This window comes from Orbicella faveolata, unplaced genomic scaffold (assembly GCF_042242905.1).
Source record: "Orbicella faveolata isolate gen_17 unplaced genomic scaffold, um_ofav_v1 contig_12, whole genome shotgun sequence".
NCBI classification, from domain to species: domain Eukaryota; kingdom Metazoa; phylum Cnidaria; class Anthozoa; order Scleractinia; family Merulinidae; genus Orbicella; species Orbicella faveolata.
In genome coordinates this window covers 2,716,839-2,739,153 of record NW_028301539.1, presented here as the reverse complement: position 1 = coordinate 2,739,153, position 22,315 = coordinate 2,716,839, and the positions used below count along the sequence as shown (strand labels likewise).

Below are 22,315 nucleotides of genomic sequence, written 5' to 3'. Positions count from 1 at the left end.
GGATATAGTTATTGATTTTTAGAGTGTCTTAAAGGAGGGAAATCGAGGTGCGGGCGTTCCTTGCTTCTCAATTCTTCCGTGATTTCCGCACACTCCAGCGACAATTCCTCATCACTCCTTAATAGGGACATAAACTTCCAGTTGAGCAATTTCATATTTAAGATCATTACATTCTCTTGGGGAGCTAGGAAAAGCTTGAGCAAGAAACCGCCTGACGTTCTGACCAAACCAGCCCACTTCACGTGAAATACAATACTCCCTGAAAGAAAATAGTGCCAGTATGCGAACACGATTGAAAAGGTTTGGAGATTTTGCATAAACTTTGAAATTCTTCCAAACTTTAACTCGTGTTTGCATAAAGAAATGCGAACACGCATTTAATGAGCTATTACTCAAAATATGTACAAGTTATAATTAACGCACGCAGGGAATAGGGTTTCAATCCAGGGATGACCCCATTGTGTTTAATCGCTGGTAACTAACCGCAAATACTCTGAAAGTATCAAGAATTACCGGCTATATTTTAAAATTTAAACACTTACAATTTATCAAAGTCAAAGCAACAGTCACCAAAGTCATCGCAAAGCTCGTCACAATAACATAAAGGTATAAAAACTGCACCATCCGACAGTGATGCATTTCTTTGGTCCAGTCCACACCGAGCGCTACAGCTGTAGCGCGAGTCAGCTGCCATAAAACTGCGTTGAAGAAAAAGGCGCATTTGATCTTCCCACTGTGATCCTGGGAAGTTTGAAAAAACAGAACAAAGAAAAATCTAAGGTATATAAAGATACGGACCGATGCAATATAATAGTCATGAATTGAAGTCAAATATGGTAAAGATTGCTAGCTCAAGATCAGATCAGAACGCTATTTTGGTTTCAGAAAAACATGCTTGTTAACTTATCTTAAACCTGTTTGAATTATTAAATTGCGTATTACTGGTAGAAGGTTAATCATAAAAGGAACTCTGATTAAAAAAAATAAATTGGCGGGTTTTTTTGGGTTTTTTTTTTTTGGTACGGCGTGTAGAGGTTAGAATTCTTGTTTCGGAATCGCTTAGCGCGGTATTTGGACTCTTGACAGATCCGCAAACTATAGTGACTCGGAAATAGAATCTCTCGTAAGTAGACATTCTTTGACCCAAAGGAAAATATGTCCGAGTGTTTTGTATGTAGCTGTGACCATTTCGGAGTGTCCGCTCACAAAAATGTGGGGGAAAATGTGGGAAGAAGCAAGGCTTGCATTATCACACTTCACTATCTTTTAGTCCAGCCTAAATTTTTGAAATTGAAATACATCAACTACATACCCGTGACTTGGGCCATATCTAGGCTACAGTTCCGGAGCAGAGAACGAAGGAAGAAAGAATCAGGAGTAGGTCCGATAGGAGAAGAAACTGTAGTGAAATCTATTGAACTCGCCTGGCTTACGTTGGCTGCTCCATCTGAAAGCAACGGGTTGATTAGGTTATGGGTTGATTAAAAAAACAAATATGCCCTTGCTAAAAATGCTCGAACTTGCATGGCAAGTACATGGACTCTTGTCAGCTTACTTCATTGTTGACGAAATTAATCTAGATGATTCTCTTCAGCTGGTGGAAGTACTTTTGAAAGCGCAATGAACAGTGAACAAGTTTAAAGGGGAGATATACTTGTACTCAGCCATGGCAATGCTGACTGTTAACTAGTATCAAGAGCATTCATGTATAAGCGTTCTAAAACATGTAAAATGAATTACCTCTAATCTGGCCGGCGATGTTTTTCCAAAGGCCTGCGTAAAGCACCAAAACAAATGATATCACTGTGATATGGCGAGGAAAAAACAGCATTTTACGCATTCACCTGAAAATTGTCACAAACAGAGAATGGCCTTGTGAAATATAGTCTCCAAAGTAACAACCAAGTAACACAGAGTTCTTATTATTACGCTCTACGATAAAACTAAATTAGGAAACAGGTGATGCTGGCGAAAAGGAGCGACAAACACTAACTGACTTTGCTTATGAAGTTAAAACATTATTCATGAAACAAATGTCAACCCCCAGGTCACGTATCTGACAAGGCTAATATGTGGCATCAGCTTTTTTGTCAGCTTGAAATTGGCTGATACATAAAGATGAGAAAACTGCGGCGCCTTAACTCAATAGATTAGCGGCATTTGATAGCACGGCAAAAAACCCACTTTTTTGAGTGAAATTGAAACGTGACTTTCAGAAGACTGCATATATATGTTTTAAAGAACTCTCTCTCGGGATAACATTCAGGTTTATAGGAGCCTACATAAACATTTTACGAATAAGCCAAGAAACTGGTTGAAATTTGGATAAAAACTTGTTATTTTCTGCAAAGGGCACATAGGTATACATTACAGTTATCAAGACAACCAATCTTGGTTCAGTCACACCTCGGAATCAACACTGTCTTTATCCGACTTTTGTGGGTTTACATCAAAAAGTTTAGACAGCTCAATGTTTACGCTACGCACATCACGACAGTGACGCCAAGAACAACGTTAAATGTGAAACCAATTCATATTTTACTAAAGAATTCCAGTTAACTCTAGATCCATTCGATGTGCCTATCGATGTTGAAACTATTTTCACTGCATAATTAATCAGCTCATTGCAAAACATGCTCTTATTCCATCACATTCCCCCGTTTTCGCCCGTGCTGGTAGCGTCGGTAATGCTTTGTGCCATTTGGAGTTTAAATTTGGTCTCTCCGCTTGAAGTGTGATCTTTTCGTCCCGTACTCCACAAAGACAGTCGTTTTTTGCGACCTGCCCACCTCCCCTGTTGGCGGTTGACCAAGCTCCTATCTGCTCATATCTTCGTTGCATGTCTATTGCCTCATCAGTCGCGGACTCTTCTCATAACTTAACCTTATACCGTGAGGCAATGGATATGCAGTGAGGATATGGTACTATCCTGAGCTCAACATGTAAAGACAACATTTAGAAGGGCGTGGATTAAGTTTAACTGCATGATATCCGAGAATTGCTTAACATTTTGCCGATAGCTGAGAGATGACGCGTTGTTTTAAGTGTCAGCTGATCATGAGATCTAGGGTGTGAAAAACACTACTGGTGCTGCTCTCCAGCTGAGAAATGGACCGAGCTGATGAATGAGTTTCCAGCCCCTGCTCTAGACCTTTTTCAGGTCTAAATAGAAGCTAATGAATGAGTTGCCAGTAATCGGATACCCGTGTTCGCGCGAAGAACTCTGGGATCGTCAGGGGGCAAACATTGCTAGTCGCTAAAAGGAAATGTATGGCGGAAAGTTGTTTCGAAGTACAAGAAAACGATTTTTGAGAGAGATCAACGCTTTTTCGCCGTCGTTTTTATCGCGTATGGATTTGGGCAATGTTGATGTGTGGAATATGTAAGTTTTTGGTTGAATAACCGTGAAATATATGACAAAATCTACCGATAAACTCCGTTGCTTGCGTGAGGTTTATTGCGGAATTTACATCGCGTAATGGTCTGATAATGTTACAAAATTAATTAGGTATAAATCGAGAGGAAATAACCCAGTAAAGCCTTTCAAGTTGTGTACAGGCTACTTTTGGCTTATTTGAAAGCTCAGTCATGCAAATAATACTGGAAATATACCCGGTGACGATCATTGTACTGTCTGGGGTTGATTTAATTACAAATGAGTCCGCGCGACTCATGCTGTGTGGCTACTGTGTTGCTCAAAGCCTTTGCTTTGCTTTTACAAGCACGTATTTCAGCGATTTTCCTTTTCTATAACAGATCAAGGGTGGCTCCTTGAATTTATCTCTGACTATTTGTATTTAAAAGTGTCATTTGTGCGTGATTATGCTTTCCAAAGTTTGGTATTGACGGTTGAGTGAAATTGCCCGACACAAAGGGTAGTAGTTCCTTCTGCAATTTTCGATTTCTGTTTTAGAGCTTCTTTTCTATCTTTATATTTAACTTCTCGGCGGGTCTTTTCTACCATTTGCTCCGGGTAGCCTCTCGAGATCAGGCGTGTATTGAAATTTTCAATATTCTCTTCAATGTATTTCACAATAAACCTCACGCAAGCAAAAGGGAGTTTATCGGTAAATTGTATCACTTATTTCACGGTTATTCAAACAAAAACTTACATTTTCCATGTATCAACATTGCCAAAATCCATCTGCGATAAAACAACGGCGAAAAAGCGTTGATCTCTCCCCAAAACCATGTTTTTGGGCGTCGAAACAACGTTTCGCCATACATTTCCTTTTAGCAACTTGCAATGTTTGCCCCCTGACGATCCCAGAGTTCTTTGCGCAAACATGGGTATCCGATTACTGGCAACTCATTCATTCTTTACGTACTTGCTGGCGTGCAAAGTCCTGCGAAAAACTCAGAATTATTTGGTAATTTCTTTTGTCAGCTGTTGTCGTTTTCGTTACCGCATCATCATTGGTCAACAGAAATGTGATCCACACGGAAAAACCTTAGTAGCTGTGCGACCGCGCTCGACAGGTGCCGAAATATCTTAATGTCTTATTACCTTGAATGAATAGAGAAGAAACCACTCTTATTGATCTGATTTTGTTGGTTTCATACCTTTTCGTGCACTCCTGCTGAGAAATGGACCGAGCTGATAAATGAGATTCCAGCCCCCGCTCTAGACCTTTTTCAGGTCTAAATAGAAGCTAATTCTTTAAGTACTTGATGGCGTGCAAGTCCTGCGGAAAACTCAGAATTATTTGGTAATTTCTTTTGTCAGCCGTTGTCGTTTCCGTCACCGCATCATCATTGGTCAACAGAAATGTCATCCACACGGAAAAAACGTTTTAGCTGTGCGACCTCGCTCGACAGGTGCCGAAATATCTCAGGTCTTATTACCTTGAATGAATAAGAGAAGAAGCCAGTCTTACTGATCTGATTTTGTTGGTTTCATACCTTTTCGTTTCTTAAATTCATTGAACCGATACTTTTACTTCTTTTATGAATACATGTAGTTTGATTGTGCGCGATTTGAGCCATGCGCTCAAACATTCTGATTCCAGAAATTATTAATGCTATCATATTTCAAACCCTATTCTCCAAGCTTGTCACATAATTCTAGGTTTGGATCGCATTTCTGTTGGTCAATGTTGACGCCGAAAACACGCAAAAATCCACGGAAGTATTTAGAGACTACTGCGTGAAGACGAAATTGATCAGATGAAAGAGGTGAGGGAAAGACAAGAGTTTTGTCAAGCAATGAAATCTACATTCAGTGTTCAGACTAAACTGGTTTCACTCACAACTTAATATATGAAGCTATGCTCTAAGTTCTTTGCAACAAACTACAATTGCAGTTATTGAATTTGGCTGTTTGTAATAATTGTTCGCCAAAGGCGAAGTGGACATTGGTGAATATTCCCCGAGACGAAGTCGAGGTGAAAATTCACCAACGTTCACTGAGTCTGAGGCGAATGATTGTTTTAGAATAATTTTAGAATAATATCAAGGACTGCAAAGTAACGGACTAAAACCTAAAAACACAGACGCAATTGTTCGTGTGCATACACATATGCAGCTGTAGTTTCAATAATAAGCTTACATGTACATCGATTGTCAATCAATTTACTAATCGAGTTCGGCAGTAAAACAAACGAGCGAAACATTACGAAAAATCGATCAATCGATCTGACCTGCTGGCAATCGACGCAACCACTGCGTTTACGATTCTTGAATAAGAGTTCTTGAAAAGATTTTAGGTCCAAGGGCGACAGCAGTCATTTTGAAAATTCTCCATCCTTTCAAATGTCCTGGACTTGGAGTGATGTCTCTCGAATAAATGAAACTGAACTTCATTCAATAAGCGTCCGCCATGTTTACTTGCCGAGATGGCAAAGATGGCGAGCTTAGTAACCAAGCTTTAGCGGAGTTAATATAGCGTCATATGATGAGCTTTTCGACCAACCAGAGTGTCCAATTCTTATATTAACCTCTGGAAATTATAACAATAGAATCAATGTCTCGATAAGAATTATCAGCCTCAGCCCTCGATAACACTTACCTCTTATCACGAAAAACGTTATCCAAATTTTTTTCCTCAGCTTAAGGATAATCCTCTACTTAGTAATAGGAGACACTTTGCTAAATAAGTCACAAATAAAAGCTTAGAATATCTATAATTGGTCTATTTACAAAATTTCATCAAAATACCTAATTTTAAGTACTGATCAGAGATACGTACACAGTATTACTTTAGACTGACCATTTAAATGTCAAATCAATGTTATTTAGCCATTATAGAGGCTTTTAGTTGCATATCTTGTGCGTCAGTTCAATTTTCCCAAATAAAATAGCTTCCTTTTAGCGCCACGTATCAACTTTCGAGCGAACAAGTCTGAATATTTTTAAAAAATTTCCGTGATAAGCACCTGTGTTGAGCGTGATTAACCAGTTCTTGCGAATCGTCGTTAGACATCTGCGGTGCAGAAACTGAAGAAATTTAGTTCTGAATCAGTGCCCGAAAGCCTACATAAACTATTACTATGACCAAACAGAACGAAGCAGCAAAATGGCAACTAGTTCGTCACATATCTGTGTTGCTTTACGTTTTTTCAAGAACTTCAAACTATGAAGCATTTTGAAACATTTGTAAAACTTGTCTTTAAACAGTTGCAGATACTAATTCAAATTCCTTAGCGATACCCAATGAATTTTCATTAGCTAGCCAGGGTACTTGTAATATTGACCTTTTGCCAAAACACCTGCACAAGGAATTGTAATATAAATCAGCTTGAGGCGAATACAAGAATTTTAAAGCGAGAACAAGAACAAAGTGATGCAGTCCAAAGTCTTGAAACCTTGCAATTAATTGGCACGACGCCTATTTGTTTCTCAGCGACAGATGTCAAGACAATATCGGAGAATATGCAACAAGGCAACATCGGGGAGAAATAAAACTCATTTCTACGTCTAGCATTTCACTAAAACGTGCCTTCAATAATCATTTTTGTTTAGACAAGATCACCATCTGATCGAGAAGCACCTAGTTCAAACAAACACTCAGATGCCTTCAGCAAAGCAAAAACCGTCTACTGCTTTGTGATAAATTTCCGATTTGAAAGCGCGCTCAATTGTAATGTTAAATCTCCTGTAATAAAAAGCCGCGATGAACCATACAAGGCGATAGTGATCGTAGACCATATGTTTTGTTCTCTAACTATTTAGCAACGTAACAGGACTCGCATAACGAGAACAGTGTCTTCACTTGAATCCTGTAAGTGAATTTGCATAGTGTCGTTATAAATACTAAATAAAATGCGAATAGGATTTTTCTACGTTTAAGGTATGGTTCCTAAACTTTGCTAATGGGGTGGGTTTAGCAATGCTTTTAAAATGTCTTGCTCGTTTGCTTACAAAAATAAAGCGGACTAGAACATGTTGTTTCAGGAATGGACGCGGCTCAGTTGCAAGCCGAATGCAAATCCGAATAGTTATGACAACAAACACCAAAAAAAAAGTCAGTCGTTTAAATGATTATCGGAATACATACGTTTCTCGCCGAGTACTCATTTCCAACTCTCCCAGAACATGAGTATATCGCTCATAAACTTTAAAAAGTAGAATGGACCATCCGGCGAAACAAAGAGGCGGGCAAAGTTTGGCAACCAGTGGTCTGTCAATTGATTTCTTATCGACTGTTCTATTAATTATTTATGCAGTGAACGATGTTTAACAAACATTGACGATAAATATCAGGTGGCATCAGCCCATGAATAAGTATTTTTTTTTATCATTTTTTTAGTATAAAACTGCTGATAGCTAGGAATTAAAACACAACTAAGAAATGCAACATTCAGCTGTATTGCAAGGGTAATGAAAGCGTAACAAATTAATCGGTAAACAAGGCCATCAGTTTACATGTGGTTATTGAAGGATTGCTATTGGATAAATAGTTTTTGTTTGTTTTTTTATAATCCTCGCATAATTAGCTAGGCTTTAGCAAAGCCTGTCGTTTTTATCACACTCAGCTGGCCGAGACCTGGGGGGGAACTCCCATATGTTAAGGTCGGGGATGTTAGTCGTCTCGCCCAAAGGTAAAAATCAAGGATGCCGGTCTCACTTAGGGTGTTTATGACGAAACGCCACTATTTTTAGCTGTCAAAGTATCTTTTAGGGCGCAATCGAAGACGTAATCATAAAAACGCCCTCCTTTTTTAGGCTCGGTTTCTGCCGGTCTCTCCAGTCCAGCCTATCAGCGCGGGCTCATTTCCTGAACAGTGGCTGGTAATCAAGCTTATCCCATTTTAAGTGGTATCATTTAGAGATCAAATAAAGCTTGAACCGCACCCAGACTGGTCTCCTTTAGGGGTTTAATTCAAGTTTTACGACGAGCATCCCCGACCTTTTCATATGGAAGTTTCCCCATGGGGCCAAGGCCGCTAGCTAGCGGCTGAAGTCGTTTTGTGCTTTTGCTTATTTCCTAGGACGGGCCCAATATCTGTCGTCAAAGTTGTGCCACCAGAGTCATAATTAATTGAATTAAAAGTATAAATAAACGATATGGGACTGAATAAATAAATGGCATTTTAACAAACTTTTCAGCTACAGAGTAAACCTGTTATGAAAAAATTGTCCAACTAATGGAGAAATTTTGGCTGTACAAGACAGTTAGAAAAGTATTTACTTTACGAAATCTCTGATTAATTCCCACATGCAAGGTAACCATGTCTTTAATCTTCATCAATTAACTCTTGTTCTTAGGCCATTGAAGTTTGATTAAAAACTATACAAATAGCAGGGATAAATATTATGCACCAGGGCATTTTTTATACGAAACTTGACGTTTAACACGTTGGGCAATATACATTTTACCTACTTACATAACCATTTATTTAAGGTCATTCCCCAGTATTGCATTGCGCATCCCTACTGCACATAATTTCACGCGTGATTAGAGCGCGTGCATTAAAAAATGGCGGCTTTTTCTTTACAGCTAGACCTCGCCATAGAGGTAAATCGTCATTTTCTCGCGAACGAGTATGGTGACCTATCATTTTTTACTGTTGTTTTGAATTGAGTAGTAACTTTCTCTGTGTAAAATAAATATGGACCAATTCTCAGTGTAGAGCAAAAAGCTATCGTCGGAAACGTGAATTCAGCAAGCAATCGTGACTACAATCATGGTGCTATTATAAGGATTTATATGGGTATAAACAAGGTGCTGTTGCTCCTAAACGAACATGGGACCCCCTCATTTTTATTTCAAAATTTAAGTTCCTATAATATAAACAATCAATAGGCAAAGTTTCACAAAAATCTCAGTGCAGGTTCTATTTCGGTGGAATGACCTTAACTGGGTTCTTTGAGGGTTCTTTCGGTAACAAAGAAAAAGCTGAGAATCGCTGGGTTCTTTGCATCGTTACCTTTTCCAATATCTCTTTGTAATAAGACACTAAAGCCATCAATACACTGCGTTCAAATATAGAGAAAAATAGCACAAATAGTGCGGGTGTTGAGTGAATAAAATGATCGCTGGATCGCTCTATTGACGGCATATTTGTTTTTCCAATCCTTGTGCGCGCGCTGAATTGCATCAGCAAAAGCGCGCGCGAAAACTGTGTTCCGCCACCTTAAGGTATCTTCACGGGAAACTGATGTACAAGGTTGTTTGGCTTGTTTTGTTATGATTACTTGTATAATCTAAATTTAAGGCGCTTTAATGGTTTCGTATTTACTAAAGAAAGAACCTTCCTTCGTTGTCCTTTCAACCTGTACGCTCAAATGCTCAAATATCCTTTCATATTGTAAAAGAAAATTATTTCATTGTTTTGTAAGTTGAACAATGTGAAATTCAAATGAACTGAATTTGTTTTTAACTTTAAAACGTGAAATTCTGAATTCTAATTTTGATTCACAAAGGTAAATATTCAACATCGAATTTCCATTAACATTCAAGGCCTTGTGTTTGAGATGTATTGTATATTAGGATGTAAACGCGATTGAATGCTTGATTGATTGTAATCATTCATATAACTTAACGTAGGCTCGTTTTGATGTCTCCCCCAACCCGGCTACTAAAACTCGAGTTAAAACTTACTTAATATGCAAAAATCCACTGGAAACAAGACAATGTATGAATCCGTGGCTAATGTAAGTGTGAATTCTTGTTTTTTTAACTTTTATCTCGATTAAAGATAGCCTAATTGCTGTCATTGCTAAAAGCTATTTGCTTTTAATAGCCACTTACGTTGACAATCAATTTGTCGCTATCCTAGTAACTTTTCAGTTTTTTTTTTAGTTCCTGGAGCAACAACCGAAAAAAAAAAGATTGATTTACAGGCCGACGACTAGGTAAGCGATGTGTTTTTAAGATAAACCAGTCAGATGTTGTTTTCGGTTTGTTAAGTGTTCATTTTTGCAGGGGATAAACGTTGCTAAGATACATTAATGCCGCGCAACTGACTTGAAATGGCTTACAAACCGGTTAGCCAATCAGAGAGCCGATATTTTTATCCCTGTGACGAGATGCCTATCGGGCATACGCAAACAACAGAAAGCTTACGTCATTTACTTGACGTAAGAATTCCTTCTGAGAGAAGGTCAAGCTAGCGACAACATTGTCAGGCGACATAAGAGGGAAAAAAAAATTGTTTTGCGCTGATAAATGTCGACTTCAGTGGGGAACACCTAAAGAACGTGTATCCCTAGCTTAGATTCTCGCTGGTTGAAGAAACGTTTGAGTGTGACATCACTCACGAGGGTGTCTTAACGGAAACGTTACAAAGGGTTCTTGCGACAGACTCTACCCGCAGGTACTCATGAATAGTGGCATGCATGGTCTGTAACAACGCTTTGATTTTTAAGATCAAATGTTGTTCACTTTGTGATCCTTTGTTTCAAAGTTATTTGCTAAGGCTTTATTTAAGCTTCAACTTTATTCACTAATTTTTAAATGCGCTGTTAGCATCCATGTTCTTTTTCAGAAAATGTAAATTTATTGTATCATTGCTAGTTAGCAGAAAATTCAAATTAACGTCTGTAATTAATAACATATGACAGCTCGAGCACGTGCTTTTGATAAAACCACGGAAAGAAACTGCCTATTCTAAAACCCAGAGATAAATGTCAGCGTTTTTTTTCCAAAACATCAAGTCTGATATCACTGAAACAAATTTGGATCAGGTATTTACTATAAAGACGTAGTAATGTATTTAAAAAAAGTCGCTAAATTAAATAAACTAATTGTTCCCAAAAAGGAGAATGCCATGGAAGATCTACAGGCGTCGTTACAAGTCTTTATTTGCCGAGAAAGTGAGCCAGCCATGAAATATTTTTGACTTTGATTTGATTGCTATACCTCATGGTTCTACAGTGACCTTTAAAAGTCAAAAGTGGCGTAAGCGTAAACAATCCTCATAACTTTAACCGTTACTCGGTTACTGTCAGATAACGTTCTTTCTCACCGTTTCGAAAATCGATAACCCCCAGAAATGTCTAATTAATTGCATAATTTCCAACACAACAGGATACGGGTACTACGGGATAATTGAAAGTTGTTATTTCCAATCAGCACAGTCCTCTCAAGTTCACAAGGGTCGCTGCTTTTTGAATTATAGTCCTTTGAACAACAATATCTCTCGACATTTTTAGGGAAATATAAATTGTTAATATAAAAACGTCTTTCTGTATTTTGTTCCTAATACTCTGCAATGCAACATATACGTAACTCGCGAGGGTGCTGCTTTCAGACTGCGCTCTGTTTGCTGGGAAATAAAATTTAACACTCCCAAGTGGAGCATATTGACCACAGGTGTAGCCTGGTATTTTGATATGGGAAGATTATAAAGCTTACATTACAAACATACTGAAGTATCAGCCCAGCAAAGGTGAGGGAGAAACCGCTAGCTAGAGAAAATAGGATGTTAAGGGAAGGAATATTCCCTTCACTTGCTGAGAATGCAGGGCAAAAGAGAAAGTGGACCACGATTAGCAATGTCTATATCCCGGATGACAAAAACTCCCCCAACAGAGTACTGAATCTACTTACGTCAAAAGCTACATAAAAATCATTAATTTGGGCAAAATAAATTCCCTTTGTACAGCACTTTGAAGCCCTAACTTTTCACAGTGAACAAATGCTATTTTGGCACCTTAAAATAGAAGTTAAATTGGTTCTGTTGATTTTTGCATTGAAATATACGAGTTGTAAAAATTGATTAAAAACGTTTTACTGGCTTAAGAACTTTCACTGGAAGTTTCGGTTGCTGCTGTAACCTTCTTTCAGCCAAAAATGTGCATAAGCATCGGCGTCCTTGATGTTATATGAATAAAAAAGAAAAAAGCTGTGCAATATATAAATGTGTTAATGAAGGTTCAATTGAAAGGGGGCTGCAATTTAAAAATTGGAATTCTTGTTGCTGCAACAACCGAAACGTCCTGTTATAGTTTTTAAGCCAGGCAAAAAAAAATTTCATCAAAGTTTTAACTGATGCCTGGCTACAAACCAAATATTTTTAACATGAGTTGTTCTTCGTGTTAGGATGGGTTCCTGGATTGCCAAACTTGCAGGCCATAAAAAGGACACGGCTGAATCTCTCAAGGACCCACACGCCATTGCAGCGTACACTCTGTTTTTCGGTTGCGTAGCTTTTGTTTTGTTGCTGTGGATTGTTATTGCTATTTTAACAACCATTAGGATCTACAAAAAGTACTCAAGAAGATCAGAAGATGGTGATACCAAGGTAACAGTGTACGATATAAAAATTACGTAATGTAAAGCAAGAATAATACAACGCAAATTTACTTTAAAGAAAGTCAATTTACGAAGGGCTAATATGATTTAAGTTAAACCAGGTCTTTGAGTATAAGTCAACAAGTAAAGAATCATGTTGCCTATATTAAGGTAAAATAAAGTGTGCGAGTGTCCCCCTTCCCCCCTCCCCCTCTACGGAAAGGATGCTTGTCCATAGCAGGGTTATTTCCCGGCATTAAATCCACCAGTACCTATTGATACACCTGGATGGAGAGAGTTAAATTAACACGAAAAATCATCTGTCTGAGAAAAATTCTTTTGAAACAAAACAGTTAATTCATGTTAATTTAACTCTCTCGGTCTAATTAGCTCGTTACTATTGTGCACCCTTTTGTTTTCTTCCGCTATTGGTGTCTGACCCCTAATTTGTTGAATATCTGTATTGTCATTGTTTTATTTGTTATCATAAATTCAAATGTTACTTGAAAAATAACTCACAACTGAAGATGATCGCTGAACGAGCGAAAAATATCTGGCAAAATAAAATGAGTTATCTTCTCGATCTCTCTAAACATAAACCACTCGTGAAATACATACGAAACTACATCCGGGGCCCGAGTGCTGTATTTTCCATATCCTCGCCAATGACTAAGGATATTGATGACGTCATTTCTATACTTCATTTCCGGTCTAGATAATAATATATTTGCAGTTCTAGGAAGAAACTGAAAGTACAGTTATCCAAATTTCTCTCTTTAATGGTTCAGTAAACCATTTTTCCAAGTGTGACCCATTTATCCACGTGTGGCGCATATCTCCATGTGTGCCGCATTTTTCCAAGTGTGCCGCACTTTTTTAAGTGTGCCCCATTTTTCCAAGTGTGCTGCATTTTTCTAAGTGTGCCGCATTTTTCCAAGTGTGGCGCATTTTTCCAAGTGTGGCACATTTTTCCACTGTGCCGCATTTTTCCAAGTGTGGCGCATTTTTCCACTGTGCCTCATTTTTCCAAGTGTGCCGCAATTTTCCAAGTGTCGCGCATTTTTCCAAGTGTGGCACATTTTTCCAAGTGTGGCGCATATTTCCAAGTATGCCGCATTTTTCCAAGTGTGCCGAATTTTTTCAAGTGTGGTGCATTTTTCCAAGTGTGGCGCATTTTTCCTAGCGTGCCGCATTTTTCCAATTGTGCCGCATTTTTCCATATGTTCCTCATTTTTCCAAGTGTGGCGCATTTTTCCAAGTTTGCCCCATTTTTAAAAGTGTGGCGCATTTTTCCAAGTGTGCAGCATTTTTACAAGTGTGTGGCATTTTTGCAAGTGTCTTGCATTTTTGCAAGTGTGCTGCATTTTTCCAAGTGTCCCGCATTTTTGCAAGTATTCCGTATTTTTCCAAGTTTGCCCCATTTTTAAAAGTGTTGCGCATTTTTTCAAGTGTGCCGCATTTTTTTAAGTGTGCCCCATTTTTCCAAGTGTGCCGCATTTTTCCAAGTATGCCGCATTTTTTCCAGTGTGTTGCATTTTTCCAAGTATGCCGCATTTTTCCAAGTGTGCCGAATTTTTTCAAGTGTGGCGCGTTTTTTCAAATGTAGCGCATTTTTCCAAGTGTGGCACATTTTTCCTAGTGTGCCGCATTTTTCCAAGTGTGCCGCATTTTTCCACTGTGCCGCATTTTTCTAAGTGTGGCACATTTTTCTAAGTGTCCCGCATTTTTGGAAGTGTGCTGCATTTTTCCAAGTTTGCCCCATTTTTAAAAGTGTGGCGCATTTTTTCAAGTGTGCCTTATTTTGTTCAAGTGTGGTGCATTTTTCAAGTGTGCCGCATTTTTCCAAGTGTGCCACATTTTTCCAAGTGTGGCGCATTTTTTTTAATTGTGCCGCATTTTTTTAAGTGTGCCTTATTTTTTTCAAGTGTAGCGCATATTTCCAAGTGTGGCGCATTTTTCCAAGTGTGGCGCCTTTTCCCAAGTGTGCCGCATTTTTCCAAGTGTGCCGCGTTTTTCCAAGTAAGGCGTATTTTTTCAAGCGTGCCGCATTTTTCCAAGTGTGCCGCATTTTTCCAAGTGTGTCGCATTTTTCCAAGTGTGCTGCATTTTTCCAAGTGTGGCACATTTTTTCAGGTGTGCCGCATTTTTTCAAGTGTGGCGCATTTTTCAAGTGTGCCGCATTTTTCCAAGTGTGCCGCATTTTTCCAATTGTGCCGTATTTTTTTTTCAGTGTGCCGCATTTTTTTCAAGTGTGGCGCATTTTTCCAAGTGTGGGGCATTTTTCCAAGTGTGGCGCTTTTTTCCAAGTGTGCCGTATGTTTTCAAGTGTGCCGCATTTTTCCAAGTGTGCTGTATTTTTCCAAGTGTGCCGCATTTTTCCAAGTGTGCTGCATTTTTCCAAGTGTGGCACATTTTTTCAGGTGTGCCGCATTTTTTCAAGTGTGGCGCATTTTTCAAGTGTGCCGCATTTTCCAAGTGTGCCGCATTTTTCCAATTGTGCCGTATTTTTTTTTCAGTGTGCCGCATTTTTTTCAAGTGTGGCGCATTTTTCCAAGTGTGGCGCTTTTTTCCAAGTGTGCCGTATGTTTTCAAGTGTGCCGCATTTTTCCAAGTGTGCCGCATTTTTTCAAGTGTGCTGTATTTTTCCTAGTGTGCCGCATTTTTCCAAGTATGACGCATTTTTCCAAGTTTGCCGCATTTTTTTAAGTGTATCACATTTTTTCAAGTGTACCGCATTTATTCAAGTGTGCCGAATTATTCCAAGTTTGCCACATTTTTCCAAGTGTTACCCATTTTACCAAGTTTAACCCATTTTTTCAGGTTAGAATTATTTTACCAAGTGTGACTCATTTTTCCAAGTGTGACTCACTTTTGCAAGAGCAGCCCAATTTCTCAGGTGTGACTCATTTTTCCAAATGTGACCCATTTTTTTAAGTGTGACTAATTTTTCTAAGTGTGAACAATTTTTCCAAGTATGACCTATTTTTCCAAGTTTGACCCATTTTTCAGGTGTGACCCATTTTTCCAGGGTTGACCCATTTTTCTAGGCGTGACCTAGTTTTCCAGTTGTGGCCCATTTTACCAGGCGCCGTTTTGTGGTCTCGCTATGTACATTATGGAGAAAATAATATTTTTAAAGTTAGAAAGCAATTAGAGAAATTAACAACGTTTGAGACATTGTTGCATCAATTTATTGTACTTATTTTTGCAGACCACATTTGACCTTCAAATGGGGAAGAAACTCCTTCAGGTATATATTCTCTGAGCCACGACAAATTGAACAAAGTTTAAAGCCAGTTTAGGCTATGGCCTCGTTCAAAGCTGTAGACTTTGCGTAGTTCTCAAATTCAATAATAATTCAGTCATCAAGGAAATTATGACCGTGAGGGTGTTTGGATATCTGATCTTAATCAGCATAGGTTTTTACGATATTGCTTCTCCGTTTTCTCCTTGGTGTTAGTTTTGACTGAAAAGATCTTTCAAACACTCAAGGCTGTGTTTGACAACATTTCCAAACACCTCGAATAGAAGATCATCAAAAATACTTTGCTACGCGTCGTATTTTCCATTTTCATCTCGGTGTTTGGGAAACGTGGTCAAACACGGTCTTTCGTGTTTGATATATTGCATGAAAATAAACGAAGAGTTGGCAAATTTTTACTACATTATTATGCAAGTAGTATAGTGGGACTGTAGTCTAGTAAAGCCCCAACTTTAATAATTAGCACAAGCCACCGACACCTCTGTACATTTTGTATAGTCACTGATATACATTACTGAGCATTCTATTATGTGCTGTACTCAGATCATGTTTATATTTTCGCAGACCACATTAGATCTGCAAGTGAGGAAGAAACTTGTCCAGACCCTGAGGCTCCGTCAGAGTTATCAGCAAGCGAAGTTAGAGACTGTGGAAATAATCGCCACACCAGGATCAGGTCTCAGATACTAGATGTTTCTATAGTACATTAAAATTTCGCTCCTAAGTACAATTGATCTGGAACGGTCACTAGCCCTTCAAATATTTGAAGGGCTAGTGGCCGTATGAAGGGGATATTTAACCATTATTCCACGAGCGCGCATTGGATATGAGATGGTAGATATTCAACGAGGCGCGTAGCGTCAAGTTGGCTATAATCATCTCACTTCCAAGAAGCACGAGTGGAATAATTTTTTTTTAATAAAAACGCTCCCAAAGGATGGTAAACTAAACTAAATAAGAACACATAGCCCCCAAAAATCTCACGTACGCTTACCATATTTGTAGAGCCATGATGGTATAATGTGTCATAACCCATGACGGCTAAGCCAATGAAAACTCTTGAAGTGCATCATGCAATGATCCAGTTTTTAATAAAAATCTCGTACGCTGAATACATCAGATTTATCGCTAAACTGCACACGATGCAATTATCTTTTCCTCTTTACATAAAGCTACATCAGGAGAAAACAACAACAAGCTTGGGATTCAGTTAGTGGATGAACCAGAAACCGATGACAAAGCGGACTATCCGGGAATATATGTGGCGGATATCAAGCCCGGTAGCCTGGCAGAAGGAAAACTGTTTCCCGGCGATAAGATATTAGCGGTATCATAAACCTTTATCGATTCATGTATATTTTGGTTAATAACAAATGGAAACTTGGGACTCGATCCCCCCGCGGGGGCTACTACCAGAAAAATTGAGTGGGGGTGTGCGGCCCGCTCAGTCCAAAACACTTACCCTATTTATGACCAAACTCTGTGATTTTCCCTACCGTATTTTTGACCTGACAAAAAATTCGACACCCTATTTTTGACCTGACACAGTTGCCCGTAAACATAATTTGTGAAGGGCTTTTGCTGATGGTCTTATCGATAATGATAAAAAAGAAACTTCTTCCAAAAAACATACCCAATTCAAGACTAGAGTGCAAAAATTATACCCTATTCAAGACTAAATGGCCAAAATCGATAGCCTATTTATGCCCAAAACGGCTGAAAAACCATACTCTTTGGGGCAGCACATACCTCTAGAGCTCATATAAGAGAGCACCCCCGTGTTCGAAACTTGTAGAACCTAAATTATAAGAATGGTGGCCGAGTTCTTTAATATTTTTCAGATCAATGATTTCTACCTGGGTAAAGCTTCTCTGAAGTACGCCTCGGAAGTCATGCATGCCCTGAGACAAGCTGAAGGACATCTGAAGTTCTCCGTCAAAAGAGCACAGATAAGAGAGGTAGTTTACAGACAAAGTAAAGTTGCCTTGCTTAACAATATGTCGACTAGTGAATACAGATGGTGAATTTTTTAGGGTCGTTAATGAAATGTGAAAGGTAAATTGATCAACATGACACGAGCGTGGGACAAAGAAAATGTCGACTAGTTGTACGCTTGAAAATAGCTATAGCGAGATGTTACGAAAAGAGTAGCTGACAAACTCTAAGCTCATCTATTCGTAAATTGATAAAATTTCGTTCAGTTCTGACTTTAAAAGCATTCCAGTGACCCGGACTTGAAAATGCTAGCATTTTCGGGACCTCAGTCATAGTTTTTTCACTATACGGACCTGACCTCTCGTCGGCAAATAACATATATTTATTTATTCATTTGATATATAGTCATATATATAGCAACAGATATGCATACGACGTCTGATATCTTTCAGCAAAGGGTAAACGAGGCCTTCTCGATGTATTGCGACGATGAAGACACGGGAAAGAAGGTGGCTTTCAATAAAGATCATATGGAAGGTACGATTTGACACAAAACTCTGATGCCAATTTCTCTTTTACACTTCTTCTGAGGATTGCCCATTGCGATGCACCTCGTGATTCTACAAGCAAAATTTCGAAAACCTGAGAGAAAACCATCTTTATGTTATATATTCAGGGGGAATTATCGAGTAATCGTTGTTATTTCTTCTAATTTCTTTGCAGTGTTCGAAGAAGCGTTTTCCATGTTTGATGTGCACGCCACTGGAAAGATACAATTCAAGTTTTTGTTCCCACTGCTTCGAAACCTGGGCTACAACGTTCACAAGGCAGAGGCCTGGGACTACTTGAATGAGCTTGAGTTAGCAGGTAAAGTGACGAGGAACAGTGACCTTACCAATAATAATAATAATAATAATAATAATAATAATAATAATAACATTACAATTCACCGCTAATTTTTTTCTGATTCTTATTAGTTTAAATTGATTACGTGACGCGATACTGTTCATCCGCGGAGGGACACTATCAGCCCATAGTGCCCGTCCGAGGAAAATACCCGGATGAGTAGTACTTGTCCGTGAAAATTTCTCTGTAAACATGCGGGCGCGGGCTTATAGAAAAAATAATTGAGAGACCCAGTTTGTCTGTTTTCTTTTTCAAATTTTACATTGGGCTCTCGCGCCTTTCATGTAAGAAAGTTGAAAGTAACTCAATATGATTTTTTTGAACTGAAGCGCGGAATTAAGAAAATTAAGTGGTGAACAATAAAGACAATAGAGTGTAGACAATAGAGTGTTCATGTCTCGGAACTATCGGCTGATAGCTGCCCCGCGGAAATTTGATTTTCTTTTAAAAATATGTGAGTATGTAAATGTAATTTATTTAACCACGGAGCACCAAGAAGATCACAAGAACTCGTTCAGAAATGCCCGTGCATTCCAGAATCAAATTGAAATTTGGAATGTATTAATATTAGTATTAGTATAGTTTTTTAGCAGTGTCCCCTAATTAGTATGGTGTATTATTTGAAGGCTATAAGGTTTTTGACACTTTAATAAAGTTCTCACTCACTCACTCACTCACTCACTCACTCACTCACTCACTCACTCACTCACTCACTCACTCAAATGTTAGGTTTTGACGAGAGGGGGGAAAACCGGAGTACCCGGAGAAAAACCTCTCGGGGTAGGGTAGAGTACCAACGACACACTCAACCCACATATGACGCCGGGTCCGGGAATCGAACTCGGGACACACTGGTGGGAGGTGAGCGCTCTCACCACTGCGCCATCCCTGCCCCCCCCCCCCCCCCAAATATTTGCCCTCGAAGCTTCGTTTCTCCGACAAATATGCAAGTTTTAAGAACATCAAATTTCCGTGAGGTAACTATTAGCCAATAGTTCCTCGACAGAACGATTGCCAAAGAAAGGCAAAAAGCGTGATTTATATATATCAAAGGGCGCACGTTTTAGGACCAATGTAAAATGTATCCGTAGCGCTGATTTGTTTGGATCTAAAGTAAAACTAAGTAAGAGCTACTGAATGGAAAAGCTGGTTTACCATCCAGCAACCTCAGTTTTCGTAACAAATTTGTGCTTTAAATTTTCAAAACTGGTACTCATTTTGTATCACTTTGGCAAGTTCATGTGATAACGTTCTGGAAACTGTCCATTAAATACTGTTCGCGCATATCCAGACGAAATCTGCGCATGAGCAACGTATTCAACCAGCCCTATCATGGGAAGCAGTGGTTAGGGCACCGGAATTGAAATCTGGAGCTCCAGGTTGTGGGTTCAAGTCCCGCTCTGACTACTCAGCTGGAGTTGTTTCTCGGTAGACCCTAGTTCAACTCCTCGCTCATGCTTGTTTTATTAAAATAGCCAATTGGTTTGCCCCGCGCCCACCAGTTGGGATTTTTAAGCCTATTATGTTTATTTGAAATATTTCTTTCTCTCAGTTTAAGTGACATGCCTGAGAAGTAGCTTGGTGTAGCTAAGCGCATTGTCCACTATAAAAAACGGCATTTTACCTGTTTTTCTAACTAAACACCAGCCTGAAAAGTATTCAGAATAGTTTTAATGTCCTTTTAGACAAACAAACGGTAACCTTCGGCGAGGTTATCAAGTTCCTGGAGGAAATTGTAGCAGAGCAACATGAAAAAACTGAGGTGACCTGTGTCTACAACGTGTTCGATCCGGACCAGACAGGTCATGTATCAGTCATTGAAATACAAGAAGCGCTACACGTATGGTATGGGGATAGAATAAGTGAGGAAGAAGTTCAGGAAATATCGGCGTTTGCTGATCTGGACAATAATGGCTTTGTCAAAGAACAAGGTATAACTGTACTAGCTTTTAGGTCTTTTGAAAGTGTTAATAGTATTTTCAGGACAACATCCGCAAGCAGTAGTCCCAAAGAGGCTAAAACGTCAGGGGATAATTTCCCTTTAGAAAGACATAGAACGCTTTCCATTCGACCAAAATTTCCGATTTCACTTCCGGGAATTTCTTGTGGTGAATGGAACAGCATTGTCTACAATTTCCGGAAAAGAGAACAACCTCGCAAGCAATACGCACGTTTTTGAAAATTTCTCACCAGGAATTTCTGTTCCATTTGATTTTCAACCCGAAATTTTCGGTTGAATAATCATGGTTCGCATTTCGGAAATTGAACAATTAACGAATGTTCTGGTGTTTGCATTGTGGTTGAATGGAAAGCGCCCATATTTTAATCTGAATCTGTTAAGTTATTTTGAGTATTTCTGCAAGACAGACGGTGGTAAAATTTTGCGATATGTAGCAAGGATGGTGTACATGTATAATTCACACACTGACCGGAGTTTCGTAATTAAGCTAAAGATTCCAATGATAATGAAACTGCTTCAACCACGCAACCATCCATCCATGATAGCGTTCACAACATATAAATTTAAGTAAAGATGTAACTGAGTGTTACTTTTTTCTTGCCAGACTTTGAAAGACTGCTTCTGCCCTCCTTGACGCTTTATTAGAAGTTAAGAGGTCCAGAGGATCCAGTGTTGAGAAGTAATCTGGTCGCCCTAGTCCGTCGCCGATACTGATGCAGGAGTGGACTGGGCATAAAGTAGAGCGCTCGGTCCATTTCGCTTATCCCAGAATGACGCGCGTAGCGATGGTCTATTGCGCAAGTGCAGACAGTGAAACACCAATAGCAGTGAGGAAGTAGTAGATGATGAAACGACATACAGATAGCTGCCTCAACTTAAAGCAGTGCTTTTGCAAAATTTTCTACCGTATTACTGATATGTCTTGACAGTTTGTCTTAAATCAAATGCACTCATATACACTAAACAAAGTCGGAAAGATCTTAAAGGTGCCAATCGACAATTGTTTTAAAAATCCTAAGAAAATTGTGAAATGCTTGTTTGCAATCCAAAGGGTTAGTTTCATGGTTTGTTTTGTCTTTTTATTATATTTTGCTTGTTTTTATCAAAGGGAAATTTAAGAGCTCCACATGAAATAAGAAAACGATCCAAGACAAGATGCGCGATAAATTCTTCCTTGATTTCACTTTTAATCAATTTAATCATAGCTTTTTTATTATTCATATTAATCATTTTTTTTATGTTTAACGAGTTTCTCCTGACTTTTTTAAGGAGGAAGGTGAGAGAATGTAAAGAATATTAACATCGCGATGCACTTTCAAATTCTCAGAACTATCTTTTCAAAAGTTGTCTAGCGATCACTGTAAAGAATTGCTATTTTCATATTGCCGGTCTCTGAAAGAAATGATACGTAATTTCAGTTGAACAAACGTTACGTACGGCACAGCCTGTTACGTTTGCCATGTAAAATATGAAAATAACCATGTTAAACAGCATCTTTTAAATAACGTTTTTGAAAGAATAACCAGGTTTTCTTTTTAATGGCAGATTAGTTGAAATAAAAAAATACAAGCTTACA

At 38.7% G+C, this 22,315-nt stretch overlaps 2 protein-coding genes across 3 annotated transcripts in view; one reads left to right on the top strand and one right to left on the bottom strand.

Moving 5' to 3' along the window:
- Positions 1 to 7,584, bottom strand: part of LOC110054994 (uncharacterized) — a 14,519-nt gene extending 6,935 nt beyond the window's left edge. Inside the window, exons 1-4 of the mRNA XM_089282036.1 lie at positions 7,496 to 7,584; positions 1,741 to 1,844; positions 1,313 to 1,447; positions 543 to 741 (exon numbers count right to left, since the gene is read on the bottom strand). Coding sequence (XP_089138162.1) covers positions 543 to 741; positions 1,313 to 1,447; positions 1,741 to 1,840 — 434 coding nt within the window. The 5' untranslated portion in view covers positions 1,841 to 1,844; positions 7,496 to 7,584. The remainder of the gene's footprint in view (positions 1 to 542; positions 742 to 1,312; positions 1,448 to 1,740; positions 1,845 to 7,495) is intronic.
- Positions 5,046 to 22,315, top strand: LOC110055001 (uncharacterized). Of its 2 annotated transcripts, none has more exons than XM_020761382.2 (10): positions 5,046 to 5,175; positions 12,485 to 12,686; positions 15,888 to 15,926; positions 16,503 to 16,614; positions 17,111 to 17,265; positions 17,780 to 17,896; positions 18,326 to 18,410; positions 18,597 to 18,740; positions 20,465 to 20,710; positions 21,344 to 22,315. In XM_020761382.2, exons 2-10 carry the CDS (start codon positions 12,486 to 12,488, stop codon positions 21,382 to 21,384), a joined length of 1,140 nt encoding a protein of 379 aa, XP_020617041.2. In that variant the 5' UTR covers positions 5,046 to 5,175; position 12,485; the 3' UTR covers positions 21,385 to 22,315. The 2 variants fall into 2 exon arrangements, with proteins under 2 accessions (XP_020617041.2, XP_020617040.2); XM_020761381.2 differs by lacking the exon at positions 5,046 to 5,175 and adding an exon at positions 10,445 to 10,757.